The sequence below is a fragment of the Lepisosteus oculatus genome, chromosome 16, assembly GCF_040954835.1.
Source record: "Lepisosteus oculatus isolate fLepOcu1 chromosome 16, fLepOcu1.hap2, whole genome shotgun sequence".
In the NCBI taxonomy this organism is placed as follows: Eukaryota; Metazoa; Chordata; class Actinopteri; order Semionotiformes; family Lepisosteidae; genus Lepisosteus; species Lepisosteus oculatus.
In genome coordinates this window covers 6,326,074-6,342,137 of record NC_090711.1, presented here as the reverse complement: position 1 = coordinate 6,342,137, position 16,064 = coordinate 6,326,074, and the positions used below count along the sequence as shown (strand labels likewise).

The 16,064-nt window shown below is 37.0% G+C and overlaps 1 protein-coding gene across 2 annotated transcripts in view; it reads right to left on the bottom strand.

Annotated features, from left to right (window-relative positions):
- Nucleotides 1-10,767, bottom strand: part of LOC102685475 (opsin-5-like) — a 34,426-nt gene extending 23,659 nt beyond the window's left edge. Inside the window, exons 1-2 of one of the 2 annotated variants that reach the window (XM_015364771.2) lie at nt 10,191-10,767; nt 9,375-9,418 (exon numbers count right to left, since the gene is read on the bottom strand). In XM_015364771.2, the coding sequence (XP_015220257.1) occupies nt 9,375-9,407 (33 nt within the window). In that variant the 5' untranslated portion in view covers nt 9,408-9,418; nt 10,191-10,767. The remainder of the gene's footprint in view (nt 1-9,374; nt 9,419-10,190) is intronic. The other variant, XM_006639526.3, reaches the window with a different exon arrangement.
- Between the last annotated feature and the right edge of the window lie 5,297 nt (nt 10,768-16,064).

Below are 16,064 nucleotides of genomic sequence, written 5' to 3'. Positions count from 1 at the left end.
AAAATATCCGGGGATGAAAAGAAAAAGCATCAGTTATACTGTAGGCCTTCTTAAGGGCAAACATATTAGGTGCAGTCCTAATTAAAATCATATGATCAGAACAGTTTTCTTCAATCACTGCCTCCTATAAGCCACTATAAAATCCAAACTTGTTCATCTATCACTATTATTAATTAGTAAATGAGACCTATCAGTCTCAATGTGATATTCTGTTTCTTGTATCTGAGTATCTGAGAATGCCATATTGTGATGCATTTCCGTGTTTTTTTTATTTTTTCATAAACAATCTCTTTACTTTTTTAAGTCACTGTATATAAGGAACAAGTGTTAGATGGATCTTCCTCTGTCCGATATTTCTTTTGGAGTTGTTTTTACCCATTTTACCCACAGAAAGGGTAACATTTCTCTTTTCCAGAAACCATTACCAAAGGTGTGCCTACTATCAGTTGGATATTTATTGTTTAACCTGTGGTCGAGGACAAAATATATCCAAATGGATAAATCATGTATAAACCTATTATTACTGAAGCTAACTTTCATTTTGCCTTTTTTAGGTGTGCTTCCTTTCAAGTATTGTTTTGTACTGGCTCACCTTCCCACCTTCTTTTTGAAGGTCTATATGCTTTAATGGAAACTACATTTCCAAGGGTAAGCGTTTGATTGCTACTACAGTATCTTTTTCAAGGTACTTTAACTTGCAGTGAACAAGAAACTACATTTTTGCAGTCATTGGTACAGTCACTTACATCAGCAAGCTAGGATACAGACAATATCCATGTTTCTACCTTTCCTTAAACTTAAACTTATTTTTCATCATTCTTTTCCCTCTGTCTCAGTGATCTGGCAGCAATGGCAGAAATGTTCCCTGACAAAATTGGTTACCTGTCAGGAAATAATCTCTCAGTTAAATATATGCATGGTGAAGGTTTATGTTATACGTTCACAGAGAAATGAATTATTTAACCTAAATCTCTGAAGCCCCAGACAGTTTCCCTGAAAGTACAAAGCTAATTTTCATAGTGATATCCGTGACAATAACTGTTAAAATAAAGTGTTAGGATTCTGAGAGGATTCTGAAAAAAAGAAAGCAAATAGTCTTGTGCATGTGTAAGCTTTCTCTGTAAATTCCATGCTTCCAGTAGTGACCATTGTGAAGCTACATTATAATCATTTTCAAGAAAGACAGCTTTGTTCTGCCCTTTTCATATTTAACTGGCTGAAATGATAGTTTCTTTCATTGAACTTTTTCTCTGGTTTTGGTTTCTCATCTGCTCTTTTTGTTCATTTTATATACAGTAAATTAAACTTAAATCTTCGTGGACTCAGGGTTCAAAGAACTGTCCTCACTGTCACATACAGCACCATAGAGAAATGCTTTGCTCTTCATATTGCACATAAGAGCTTGGTAAGACATTAATTAAGGTGACAATTAAAGAAGGTTGGTCAGGGGTGGGTATTTACACAGTATATATATATACAGTAGTACTGTATATGAAATCTGATACTCACAGTAACCTTTTACCCTTTTTCTTCAGAACAAAGGAAGAATTTTTATAAAGGAGAGGGTTAGTCTAGACAAGTTCATTAGGCAGAAGAGCAAAGCAAATACAGCCCAAACATTCGTTTTGGATGGGGAAAAGAAAGGATGGGGAATTTGATGTGCACAGTGAATTGTTTTGTCAGGGGTGTCACGTTCATATATGTGAAATGTTCTTAAAGCAGATTGTGGTGACGTTGTTTGTGTAATTGGCCAATGCGCTAATTATTCTGTCCCTTAAAAAGACTTCCAAGCCAGCTGTCCAATTATGGAAGCAAGTGTCACCATTGTTTGAATTCTGATACAGCTGTACGCAATCTCACACTACTGTGCTCCTTTGCTCTCACCTCTGATGGCTAAGAGTTAGTTGGCAGCTGTATGAAGGTGGAAGTTAATTCAATGACAGGTCCTGTTCTGTCAGTCCACCAGCCCATGTTCCCATCAGTAACTTTAGCCACATTTTAAGAGCAGAAAGACCACCTTCAGATTCTCTACACACTAGTGTGGACAAAAAGTAAATATTTAGTTATTTAATTCACATGATTTCATTATGTTGCTACACCGCAAAATGTATGCAAAGTCTAAATTTATTCTTCTGTCCTAAAAAATGTATAGCGTGCAGTCTTTGTGGATATTATTAGATATCATGCCTACAAAAACAGGTTTCCACTTCCTAAGGTATCTTTAGTAGCTCCAAATTTAATGTTTGTTACTACGCTGTCCCTGCCAGCAATTCTGCAAAATTCTGGTTTAAGAGGGGGGCATTTAATCCTTATCTTCACATTTCTATCTGATCTGCTTTGACCTTTTTACTGTACATTTCATCCATAACACATTCAGTAGATCATTTCCATTTTCAAATTACTGTTGCATCTTCCTATACAGCTGGTCTCAATGGACTGAATATGAATTTAAATAGAGCAGGAAAATCTCAGAAACTTTTCATTAAATGATCAATTATCTGCAATATATTCAGGATGCAGCTTATTATGGGTCACTGCCTATGTTCATCACAGCTCATGTCATCTATATGTAACCAATGAAGTGTCACATCCAAACAAATTGTGCAAAGCTGTCAGAAGTCTTTCTAAATAATAAGGAAAACTGACATTTCTGCTTGGAAACTGCATTTTATATGTAACCTCACTTCTGTCCCCCTTATGAAAATGTCCTGTGTTACTAATGGAAGAAGATACAGCATATTTACCTCATTTGTGGTATTTTGAAACATTATAACAGAGGACTTACTGTTTACGTTTACTATGTATGACAAGAGTTTATTACTCCTGCAGTACTGCTCCTCAGATAACTTTTCTGAGGTATTTATCCTATGATAATGCAATCCATATTAAAAGTCCTAAAATATTTTTATGTTAATAAACCTGTCCTGAAAGCAAAGCACTGGTATACCAGCTCTATAGAACTACACTGAGTAATTACTAGTAGGACAGGTTTAAAACTTACATTAAATATCTATGATTCCTCATGAATTCAATGATTGTTTTGCAATAGCCATTTGCTTCATATCAAGTTAATGTGACAATTGACCACAGCATATCTTGGAATATTCTGATTATACTGAGCAGCTGTAGTTATACACCATTAGTCCATGGGAAGGACATAAGAATGTCTGCTGTGTTGACTTTGTCAGCGCCCTTGTGTCTTTTCAATAAATATATCATGTCCTCTCACAATCTTCTCTGTTCTCAGCTAAACAGGTTCAGTAAAGCTGCTCAGACCTATACTATTCCTGTAATATTGTGTTGGTCTGATAACGTTCCATGAGCCATTGTGTAGTATTCCTGTCTCTTGACATGAAAGTCAAGTGATGATTTCTGTTGGACTATGACTCCATACTACTGTGAGCCTTCGAGCCCTACGAGAAACATGTCTTTCGTATAATGGATGGATGATAGAAGTGACCTTTCTTTTTTTCTTTTCTCTCACTAATCCTCTTTTTTATATTTTTGTTAGAGTCATCATGTAAAGGTAATACATTCCCTGTTCTTAAAGGAGAATGCCAAAAGGAGCACTTAAGTTTACTTATTACTTAAGTGTGAGGGGGGAGGGGGCAGTACTTTAATTGAACAAGTCAGGATCTTGGCTCCTTCTTTATTAAAGACTTTAAGCTGCAAAGGTTTAATGCAGAATGTAGGGGGATGCTGCAATGCCACATCGTACTTTTAAAAGATTGACAGATATTTATTTTCATAACATTACAGTACAATTGCTGATTTTATTGAAATTGGCTGATTGGTAAAGTACTGGTGTAAGTTAAATACTTAATCTAAATACCTCATGTACTATAAATACTTTAAAAATATATATTTTTGGGACTTAATTTATATTGAAACAGCAAATTATTTAATAAATACCAAAGAGAGAATTTAACATATATGATCAATGGTAATTTTAACATGTAGAAGAAGCATTAATACTAGAATCCCTGTAGTAATCATTCTAATTGTTTTTGGTTTATGAATCCAATCCAGTTCCATTCAGATTTAATAGAGATCAAATGGATGTGCAGTGTATCAAACCAGGAAAAATGTTCTCACTGCAAAATTCCAAAAGTTGTATTATAAAGCTAATGTATTCCTGCATATAAAGGGGGAAACTACAGTAGAATTATCACATTCATCACAACAGCAATCAGCTAGCTAATGTTTTGCCACCTTTTATCCATTTTAATGTATACAATCGCAGCATTTGAAAATCGGCATGTCAATAATTATTATGGAGCAATTATGTACAGTCAACTTTAGGTGAATAATGATTGCTAGGAAAGCATGCCATTTAATGTCTGTGCATATTGTTATATTTAATTATAAACCTTCTTAGATATTTTTGGTACTGTATGATTGGCTTGTGTAATTGCCTCCATTGTACAATGCAGTAACAGATTGCTGTTTTAGAATGAAATGCAGCAGGGTAATAGCAGTGACCTAATTACATGGACACCCTAGCAAGATAGAGTCTGTACAAAGAGCCTGTCATGTTTTCTTTATATCCTCTTAAATTCTTGATGGAATAGGGTATTAGAAAGTTGAGTTCCACATTAAAATTGAAGTAAGTTTAAGGTGTTGCTCTTTAATACCAGAGACTAGGAATTACATTTCATAAACAGAGAACGAAGAGGGTTAAATATGGCAATTAATCTAATATACAAAGTGCTGAATGCAAGTCATTGTGCACATTGCAAGTAGGAAATTATCTTATATGTTGGGTTGAGCCCAAGAGTAGATCTTCATTTTTCTTTAGTATGCCATAATCTGCTGGGCAGCTCAATGGCACAGCATTTAGGATTGCTGTATCACAGTGCTGGGGTCCTGGGCTTGTTTTCTGGGGTGTTGTGGAGTTTGCATGTTCTCTGTTTGTTTGCATGGGTTTTCTCCAGTGCTTCTGTTTCTTCCCACAGTCTACAGACATACCAGTACTGGTACTGTAGGTTAATAAGCTTCTGGGAAAACTGGGCATAGGTGTGAGTGAGTGCATGTCTGTGTGTGCCCTGCAATTCACTGGTGACTGGCGTCCCATCCAGAACGTACCCTGCTCTCAACTCTCCAGCTCCACTGCAGCCCTGTATTGAATAAAGTGGTCAGAAAATGCATGAATAGATTTTCTAAGCTTTCTCGGCCAAACGTCTGTACTTTAAAATCTCATTTTCATCTATAACTGGGATCATCATGAACTGTTAAATGACAGGCCACTGTATCGAACATCTGGAGGCAGTATTATATTAGATAAGCAGCTTGAAGCAAAGGGCCATAATAAAGCTTGGGAAAGGCTGAGCATGAAACACAAGCAAAGCACTTGTCAAAGCACTCCACTGAAATACAGACCATGTGCCATGTGTCATGAACTATATCCTTCCACCTTAAACATCCTTTTAAGTGAAAATCTGTACACATTAGCCAGCCAATCACAAAAACAAAAATCTTAGCAATCTTAATAACAATTGGTGAACTGTATACAGTATGTTGTTATGTGTTTGCAAGATATTGGATTGTGAAAGCAAGGGACTGGAGATTAACATATAAATATGTAGAGTATGTCAAGGATAGATAGAGGTCATTGTGATATATGATATTCAATTACTTGGTAATTAAATGCAAAGAAAAAACATAATTGCTTTCATCACATTGAATTTGCTTAGTGTAAGACATATTTTAGTATTAGGAAAAATAAAGATGAAAGGTAGGCTACTGTTGTATCCTGTTAGAATCAAAAAAACTATTATAATTATTATTAAAACTATGATTAATTAATTCTAAAATTTCTAATGGCCGAGCCAACACATTTTAATAATTTTAATACACAATTTAAACATTTAGGTTAAATCACTTTTATTCTTAAAATGCTCAACATACATTTCCATAACATTTGGATATGAAGTACTGAACATTTCATGTATGCTTCCCTTTTACATACCAACATTATCATCTTTTTGAGACATTTGGATTAATTTAAACTTTAAAGTATTATTATTTTCATTGTGTTATTAATATTAATTGGGCAGCACTTTACCATCTTACATTAGAGCATTATAGTATTTTACATTTTTAATTTTTGCGAAACCTTAAAGTCTTTAACCCGTATCGTCTTTGAATTTGTCATTACATTGCTGTATGGGTGCAGGTAATACATGGTTTTAAACTATTTTTAAATGTTCACCCATACTTTTCTTCGCTGGTACTCAGGTCACTGTTAAATGTGGAGCAAGATTTACAATAAATGACATTTGCAATGCTAATCAATATAAGTTTAAGAACCAAGAAGTGAGCAATTATTGGATCGTTATTCAAAGTATCGGTGTGTCCTAAAGATAAAGTCATCCTTGCAGGAAACAAAATTGCTTGTGTGCCTTTGATGAAAATTATGGAAATGAGGCCATGACTTTGTGTTAGCTTAGCAGTGCAAACAAGCCCTGTTTCAGAAATTCAGAGCAACTGCTAAATTAGCTATTATAGAATCCTTCATTTTGTTTCAGGTTTTTTACAGAAAGATCGGGATTTGTACACACCCTCTCATGAAGAGCTAGTTCCTCACTCAGACTTTTGCATATGCAAAGGAGACACAGGTCAGCATAGATCTGTTTGTCATTTGCCTTACTTTATCTCCACAATGCCATACAGTGAATTGACTGGAGGAGTGATTTAACTTTATTGCCTATGCTATAAGCTTGCAGGTACCCCGCAGCTCACAGCTGCTTTGCCCTAGAAGCAGAACATATTCAGGAAGACTCAAGCCATCCGACTAAGGAAGTACTTGTTCATTTGGGTTAGCTTGTGGCATGTTTTAATGAAAGACTTGAAGCATTCATCCATTTTCTAAATGCTTCTTACATTTAGAGAAAGGTTGCAGAGGAACCAGAGTCTATACCAGCAAGCAATGGTCACGAGGCAGGGTACATTCTGGACAGGATGCCAGTACATCACAGGACAGACACATAAACATGCACACACTCACACAAGGGCCAATGTTCCCAAAAGCTGATTAACCTACCAGTATGTCTTTGGACTGAGGGAAGAGACCAGAGCACCCAGTGGAAAACCACATGATAATGGGGGGAACATACAAACTCTACGCAGATAGCACCCCAGATCCAGAACTGAACTCATGGCCCCAGCACTGCGAAGCAGCAATGTAAACCACTGCACCACTGTACTACCAGCCTTGAAGATTAGAGTTATTTATTTGAAAAATTTAAATTTAACAAACAGATAAACCTCTTAAGCATCGTTGGAACATGAAACAAACCCAGCCATGTTGTTGAAGTCCAAGAATGGACCAGATATCATCCTCTCATTTCTTATGTTCTTTTAATTCGGGATATTCACATTTGACACTATAAACATCATGTTAAATTCTAATTGCAGATCAATTGGAAGTTAAAAAGCTCATGTTTAAACCCCAACTCTATCTTTAAACCCCAAATCTATCCTGTCACTTTAAAAGACTGGCTCCATGTTTAGGAAATTGTTATGAGACAAGAAGTGCTTTACATTTGAATGTGAGTTTAAACAAGCTGTCTTGCATCTTGGCCTCTTCTCCCTAGCAGCCTTGGGCGTAAGAAGATGGCAGCTGCTTTGCTCAAATTTAGAAAGACCTTAACATGGGTCACATGACTGGTTTTCAGTCTCTGCGATGAGATGATGACATTTTCCTTGGTGACAGTATGGTGGGGAAAAATATTCTTGTAATAAGTAGTACATAGGAAATGCACTGGTTGTTTTTACGTTTGTTTGCAACTCTTAAAAATACATTACTGGAAACGAACAGCAAGGCTTAAGACTGCACAAAGAGTAGTTCATTCACAGGACAAGCTGCAGACCCAATAAAATGTGAAGTGTTTAACTAGCAAGCACTTAACTAAATTGCTTTTCATAGCTGGTGTGAGAATGCGCTTTGGTAAAAAATGAAAACAAAAAACAGGATCATGTGTCAATGCAAGCCGTTCGAGCAGGTCAAAGACGAGTCTAAGCTGTTAAGAGACCTTACCTAGCAGGTGTCACCAGTGGAGGTTATATTACAAATTAAGTTTAATTTCTTTTCAGCTTCTGTGCCAAAGTTTGCCTTCTTTGTGTGATTTACCCAGTAAGGAAAAGCTCCCAAGGATAATAGAATGTGCTCTTTTAATTCAATTTGTATTATTATACTGTGATAAATTCACTTATTTCAAACAATGGCAGGCCTTCAGGCATGGTAAATACACAAAACTCTATGAATATTTTTGTTTTTATTCTAATACAATAACTATGTCAACAAAAACAGAATCACTGGTATATTCCTGTTGTAGGTATTTCTGTCTGAAGCTGTTTAGAAATGGGATGCTGCATCTTTGCTTAATCTGATCTGATCTGAAGTTCAGAGACAGGGTTTTTTTTTTCTTTATTAATTGTTTGATTCAATTTCAAATTGAAAATTGATCTAACATAGTATTTGTTAACACAGTATTTTGTATTTGATCAGATTTACAAACTATACCAATAACACTTAAAACTATTCAGACATTTCACACAGAAGCAGTGTTCAGATTTGCATATCCTGAGATAGAAAGATCAGACTTTTGTGAAGGATAACGATCAACACAGAGCGAGAGTACTTTACAGCATGATGTGGCTGGGTAACAATTGTGGAAGTTCATCTGCCTCTGAAGTGCTGTTACCTAGCTCAGGAAAAGCCGTTCTTTTTAGGGAGAAAACCATTAGATGCAATGGGAATAACAATAACTGGATTTTCATATTTCATGAAACTATTTTTTTTCTTGATTTCCCTTTAATGCGTTAGAAAATGTAACACTCACTTCCTCTTGCACAAAGGTCTTGTCTCCTGCAGTGTAAATTAGACTGAAACACAATGTTTCCACCTACTGTACATCATCAAGAGCTACAATATGTTATTTGCATTTCAATATTTTAAGACTGGAAAGAGCACCAATATCATTCTACACTGTTGCCTGCTGTTACTGTATGTGAAAGGAGATACCACAGTGTAGACTGATTTTTCACACCAAATACAATCTCATATTTCAACATTAGGTGACAGCTATACTGCATATGGTGTCCTCTGTAATGGGTGTATAGCATAATCAACTAGCTCTCTGTCCTATGTTATACTGTATCAGCCTAAACGAGGCTGGCATTATATTTACACATTCTTTACACTACCATGCTCCGTTGGAAGAAAAATAGCTATCGACACAGGGAAGAGCATGAAATTCTGAGCATAACCCTTAAACTGTCACTCATGGAAATATCATTTAGACAGAGGAAAACTAATGATGCCTTAAGCTGCCACTTTACTGAGCCGAAGTTTAGAAGGTGTTCATATTTACCTTTACAAAATTGTGATACCCTACAGCAAGCATGTTTCAACCACCTGGTCAAACAGAGGAAAAGTGGAAGAAAAAGACAGCTGGTTTTAAAGTGAGCAGTATGAAGCAAGTGACGCTTTATGGCAAATGCAATGCTATCTGCAGACAGCACATATACTGTATCACAATGCAATGACATTACTACGGTATGCAATTTGTTACAGTAGGGTTATGTTTCTTATGGATTTCTGTAATCTAACTAATTGACACTTGAGTATAAGGTCTCTATCACATGCCACACATAGTTCGACCCATCTCTTATACAACCCTAGCTTACAGTAAACTCTGAGAGATTTAATTTGATGTTTTGAAATACTGTAATTTTTAAGAAACTCATGTGATACAAAAATTAAAAGCTGGTGTTTTAGAACAATATTCCAGGACAATTATAATATTCAACATCTTATATAATTTAGTGTCTATGCATTTTTCACACAACTGTACACTACTGTTAAATTTGCTTAAAAATGCCTATTGAAAAAAGCTTTCTTGTAATAAAATCTAAAGTCAAAGAGGCTTTAGGTCAGTATTCCAGCAGTTTATTAAAGTGACGGGCTGGAGCAAATACATTTGGGAAGTTTTTAATATTAGTCAGATGTGTGACTTAAAAATAGCGGTGAACTTGAAGAAAGGTGAGGAGACGGATTTGAGAAAAGTACAAGGTGTCAGCTTTCTCTTAGAGCTCATTCTCACAAAGGAGAAGAAAGGTGTAGCAATATGCATGTCTAGATTTTAGAACGGGTTTTTGAGTGTCCATCAAAACAGCAGTTTTCCTACCTTACTGGGAAAAGACGCCAGTCCTCATATAAACTCATGGATGACAAGCAGTGTCCAGAACTTATGTGGTGTCACCAAAGGTAGAAGAATGATCTTCTCATGAAAGAGAAACAGAACAGAAGAGTCACGCTGTCATTGTACTGCCATTGGTCCCTGTGGCCGGCTGCTGGCTCCTCCTGGGGTAGTACAGCCAGAGATCAGCCGAACGCAAAGTCACAATCCAAAGGCGAAGATGCACTAGTCAGTCTGCAGATCTGCTGCTCTGTTCCCTGTGCCTCCCTCTCTCGCTCGCTCTCTGTGCCTGTCTCTCTCACGTTCTCTCTCACTGTGTGCTCCTGCATCATCTGACAAGAATGGCACGACATGGTCCGGCCTGAGGTACATTAACCCTTTAACCTCCTCAGCCAGCAGGCAATCCTGCCTCAGCTCCAGAGGTGACAGGTATGTCGTTAGCAAAAGACCAAGGAGTTCCCTTTATCTTGTCGCTCTTGTGTTCTTATTGTTCCATTATCCTTTGTAGAAAATACAAAGAAACAATAAAAGTGAGAAACGGTTAGGACAAAAGGAAGAGTAAGGTGCTGGCTGTGAGGTGGGAGAGTTGGAGATGTATTTATTTCTGGGTTAAATTATTAAAGTGAGACTGAGTCGTGTCAGTGTTGGTTAGCCTAGTAGCTAGTCCATCAGGGTATCAGAGGGTAGAGGGAAGTAAAGTGAAATACGCTAGCATATACAGTACAGTACAGCACTCTCACCAATGTAATTATAGTGATGCTTTTTTATATTTCTGTGTTGAACATAAAATGAAAATCTGCATCTACCACCATGGGGGTAATGCTTGTATCTTTTGGCAAACTGCAATATGAATTGCTATTTTGAATAAAAATAATAAGCTTGCTGATGCCTTTATCCACTACATCACACGTTCAAAACAATTCCTTTGATGTACAAATTCACACACTGAATTACAGACTTGACTGTGCATATTGTAAAGTAAAAACAGCTGAGATTATTATGACTACTGTAGCTCCCTGTCTTCTGTTATACTGCATCAGCCTATTACTGTACATTGCCCTTTTACACAGTAAAACATTGTGAAATAGAGATATTGTAGCAAATCCAGGGATAGATAATAGGATCTGAACCTCTGTGTGTTGAAGAGACAACCAGTCAGAGACGGGCACAGTCTTGATGTGTCTGAATAATCATCTTCCTATTTATGGGAAAATCTTTCAAAGACTTGAGTATTTTGGGTTCATTGGAGGAAATGCAATACAAAAATGCAGAACGAAGCAGTTGTGAACATTTTGCACATATTTCAAAATTATAGAAAATGATGATGCATTAGTCACAACTGAAAGGGAAGACATAAAATGTCTACAGTTTTCTGATGAACAATTGTCACAGAAAGGAAATTGAACCTCATCTAATCTACATGTTATACCCTTTCTAAAGTTTTAGGGCATATTCACATACTGTAGATTTTCTATTGTGTTGTTTTTTTTTTGCTGACACAGGGTTTCTTTTGATATCCATGCAACTGGAGGACATAATAAATGTGATTTGATGTGTATCACAGCTCACATTACTTGCCTCATCTTTCCTTCTCGTGACAGGATGAAGAAAAAAGATTTTCAGATGAAAAACAGGTCTCGCCACAGATTCCGATTTTGATTGCTCTCTCAAAGATGCCGGTCCTTAAAAAAACATTTTCTACCACAGATTCCACACATACAAATCCAGTGAAGGAGTTCCATTTTTGTGCTGTTGTTTTCCTGTCTTTATTGAAACCCATTTGCAGGCTAAGACCATATGTGCCCATTAAATATTACTTAAAATTATAAAGAAACTGTTAGCACTGTTGCATGAAGGTTCTTGGATCGTGGGTTAATTTCTGGGCTGAAGTGCCATCTGTGTGGAAAATGTTCTTCTGGTGTTTGTGCAGATTTTCACTTGGTGTTCCACTTTCTTTTCACCTTCCAAACATGCAGGCTGAGTTAATTGGTTCTCTAATCTGTGCTGTATGTTAGCCCATTCCTGGAATGGAATAGCATTAAGGATGTAGTCCTGTCATAATATCTGTGCTTTCGGGATAGGCTCCAGGTTATCCTAAATTGGAATCAGCAGTTTTCTGAAAATGGATGGGTCTGTATCATCACTATGGCATTTGGATCAATGATTGTCAGTTCACCTTTCAACATTTTAATGTGAGCAAGAAAATGAACAGGTACGATCCTTGCATCCTTACAGTCAGAGACAAGCAGGTGATTAAGCCACCTTCATCAGAGAACACGGGATTGCTCATTTTGTTTTTTGACCTTCCAAAATTTATATCATGGCTCATAATTACAACTGACAAAAAAAACTTCCTGCTGTGAAAAACAGCAGCAACAGCTTGGAAACTTTATTCCAAAGCGCACCTTGTATGTCCTGGGATATAAATATGATGGCTTTAACACTGATATGAAAGTCCATCACCATACAGTATGTGCACATTCTTTTTGCTGACTTTTCATCAGCATTTAGCACTATTCAGGCAAACAGGCTGGTAAGGAAGCTTTTGGATATGGGAGTACTGTACATCATACACTTAGTCAGTGGATATAATTGTTTTTTTACTGATTGACAACAATACGTGCAAGTGAGCTCGGGGAAATATCTTACAATCAGTACCCCAAGGCTGTGTGCTGTCCCCATTACTTTTCACATTGTATATTAATGACAACTGTTTAATTGTTAAGCTTGCAGATGATGTTGCCTTGATTGGACTTTTCAATGATGGTAATTACGAAAAATAACATTTACAGACAGGAGATAGATCTTTTTTATAATCGGTGTCAGGATAATTCACTGTTTTTAAACACAAAGAAAACAAAGGAAATGATTGGATTGATTTTAGAAAGTTCTATTCCTCTGTGTTAATGGAACTCATATAGAAACAGTAAGTGAATATTGAGTACCTTGGCACTATTATCGATTGTAAATTGACTTGAATTGCCAATATGAGCCACACTATAGGTTATATGTTTTAAGGATGTTCAAGACATTTTAATCTAGAAAGTACAATGTTGACACTTTTTTATATTATTTTTATTCAGAGTGTTATAACCTTTTGTATTCAGAGCTGGAGAGGTGTTTGTCCTTGCAGAACAAAAATAAGTTGAACAAAGTGATCAGCATTGGTGCATCCTTAGACTCAAAATATAGCTAAAGGAGTGATATATTCTTAATCTTGCACATAAAATCCAAGGTGACCCCTTTGCACCATCTTAGAACACCTCTGGGAGGATGTACCAGATTCCCTGCAGGAAAAAGAGAGCATTTACAGTACTTCCTTCACATCTAAAACCATTCAGCTGGTGAACAATGAAAAAGTTGTTTGTAGGTAGGGATCTGCTTCTTCTTGTTTTTAGACTATTTACAAGCAAACAAATTGTCTGTTTTTTAATCATATGGTACTGGAAGGGTTGTGATTTAGTGATGTCATTGAATGTTACGTTGTATTATGGTATTGTACTGTTGGTAAATTGTGTTAAATGTTACCATTTATGAGCGATGTGGAGGATGATGTCATAATGTTTGATTGTAGGCGTGTCTCGGGTCTGAGGTGCAAAGGAATACGGAGAGGTTAAGTCTCCACCAAACAGTGAAAAAGCAATGTTTCACAAAGTCTTTTTCTAGTGTACGTCTCCACAGCCAGAATGTTTATTGCCTCTGTTTTTTTACTTTTCAGTGGAATTAACCTCTACTTGTTCCTTTGTTCAATGTTTGCCACATTACCAGCGTGTCCTTGGTGTGGGTGCATTACATGCAAAAAAGAAGAAATTAAAGAATATCTGTCACAAAACCACATATACAGCCACCATTCTCTGAAGCATTGCAACCTTTTACAAAAAACTACTTAAGAATAAAATAGCACAGAATCTTTCTGCTGGGGAGATACAGTAACTACGTTGTAGGCTGACATTTATTGAGTTACTGTACCTCTCTACTAAGTCTGTAGGACAGGAGGCAGTGGGTGTGAGACAATGCATGAAATACACATTGCAACATGAATGCTGTCACCGTACAGAGCAGAGAATGAATGATACACAGTATAAAGTGGACTGAATAACAATTAAGTATTGCTGCATGTCTTGAATACTATTTTGAATTAATGTATCAATGTAAGGGATTGGTATAGCCAGGGTGCTTCAATGCTCTTACAGTATAATGGATGACATCTATCTTCAGTGGATGCCGATGAAGTAAAACACTCATTGGAAAGGAGCTTTTTTTGATATGCAAAATGTTTAATTAACAAAGCAGATGATAAGAATAAGATTGTACAATGTAATTATTACTCTTAAACAAATACAGTGTTTGCGTATTTCAACATGTGTGGAATGGTGTAGTGTCTATTATCAATGTTGGCTCACACCTTTAGGTTCCTGGGTTTGATTCCAGTCTAGTGAGTGTCCTGTGTGGTTTTCATGCTCTCACTGCGTCTATGTGGGTTTTCTCCAGGTGTTTCAGTTTCTAATGTCATGCTGGCTACAGCTGTGTCTCCAAATCACACCTGATGGGCTGACACCTCATGTTTGCAGTCCCATCTTGAGTCCAGTGCTTCCAGACTGTACAGTACATCTGCAGAAGATAACATTCAGTGCTGTAACAAAGTGTTTGTTACAGCAGTTTCCACTGTTACATATCCCAGAAAACAGAAACATTCACTAGACTGAAGCACAACCAAGCAACCAACACAAAAGAGCAAATACACTGGCTTCTCCTTTTATTAAGTTGATTAAATCATATTCCTATTTATACCACAGGACACTAAGAGTAAATAAAATAATTCATCTAACCTTCTTTCCTAACCATTTTGTAAATCTCAAAGCCTGTAAAGAATGTAGGGATGCTAAAAAAGAAAAATATTTTTTTCTGTTATCATTTTAATGCTTCCACGTTTATTCTGACAAGGGTGTGTGTGTTGAACTGAATGGTCGTTACTCAAGTCATTAAGTGCAGCTGCTACACCAAACTGGAAAACAGCTGGATGATGCGCACATCTCCAGAACATCACAGACCAGTTACCATGTCATTCCCATCTGAAGAGACAAAGTGCTACGTGATAGGGAAAACAGCTTGAGAGAATGCTCACAAAATTTCACAAAACAGAAAACCATCCCCAGAGACAGATGTGTTAAATCCAATTTACATGTAAATGTGAAGGAAGACCATGTCTTATCACTTCACGTTCCTGATATCATTCCTTAAAAGAGCTAGTTACAGTAGCTGTTACAATGCAATGGTAAAATAGTGCACACCCAAACAATATCTTGACTCTGTGTCTGCATTGTAATCCAAGGCACAAGGATGTGCTGAAAAGAACTGTTTAGAGGGCAGTTTTCTAAAAGCAATGGAAGACATACTGTAGGAGAGCACATACTGTACACTATATGGAAGATATCCAACAGACTTTTTTTTTTCACCTCTAGTCAGGGTTGGGGATGATCAGATGCCCATGCCTGCAAGTACAAACAAGCACAAGGCAGGGTACACCCTGGACAGGACGCCAGTCCTTAGCAGGTCACACACAGACACCGACACGCACACACTCACACCAGAAGCCGGGGTTAACTTAGAAGTAAGGCTATGAACTGAAGGAGGAAACCGGATCACCCGGAGGAAACTCATGTGAACACAGGGAGAACATACAAACTCCATGCAGATAACACTCCAGGTCCCCGCACTGCGAGGCAGCAATGCAGAGCACAACACATTCCTGCCAGTGCAAGCAAAGCCTTAGCAGAAGCATCAGTACGCTAAACCCGACATTCTTATGACAAATACAAATCAGACATGAATTGCTGTGGGGTTGCTCTGTGGCCACATTTA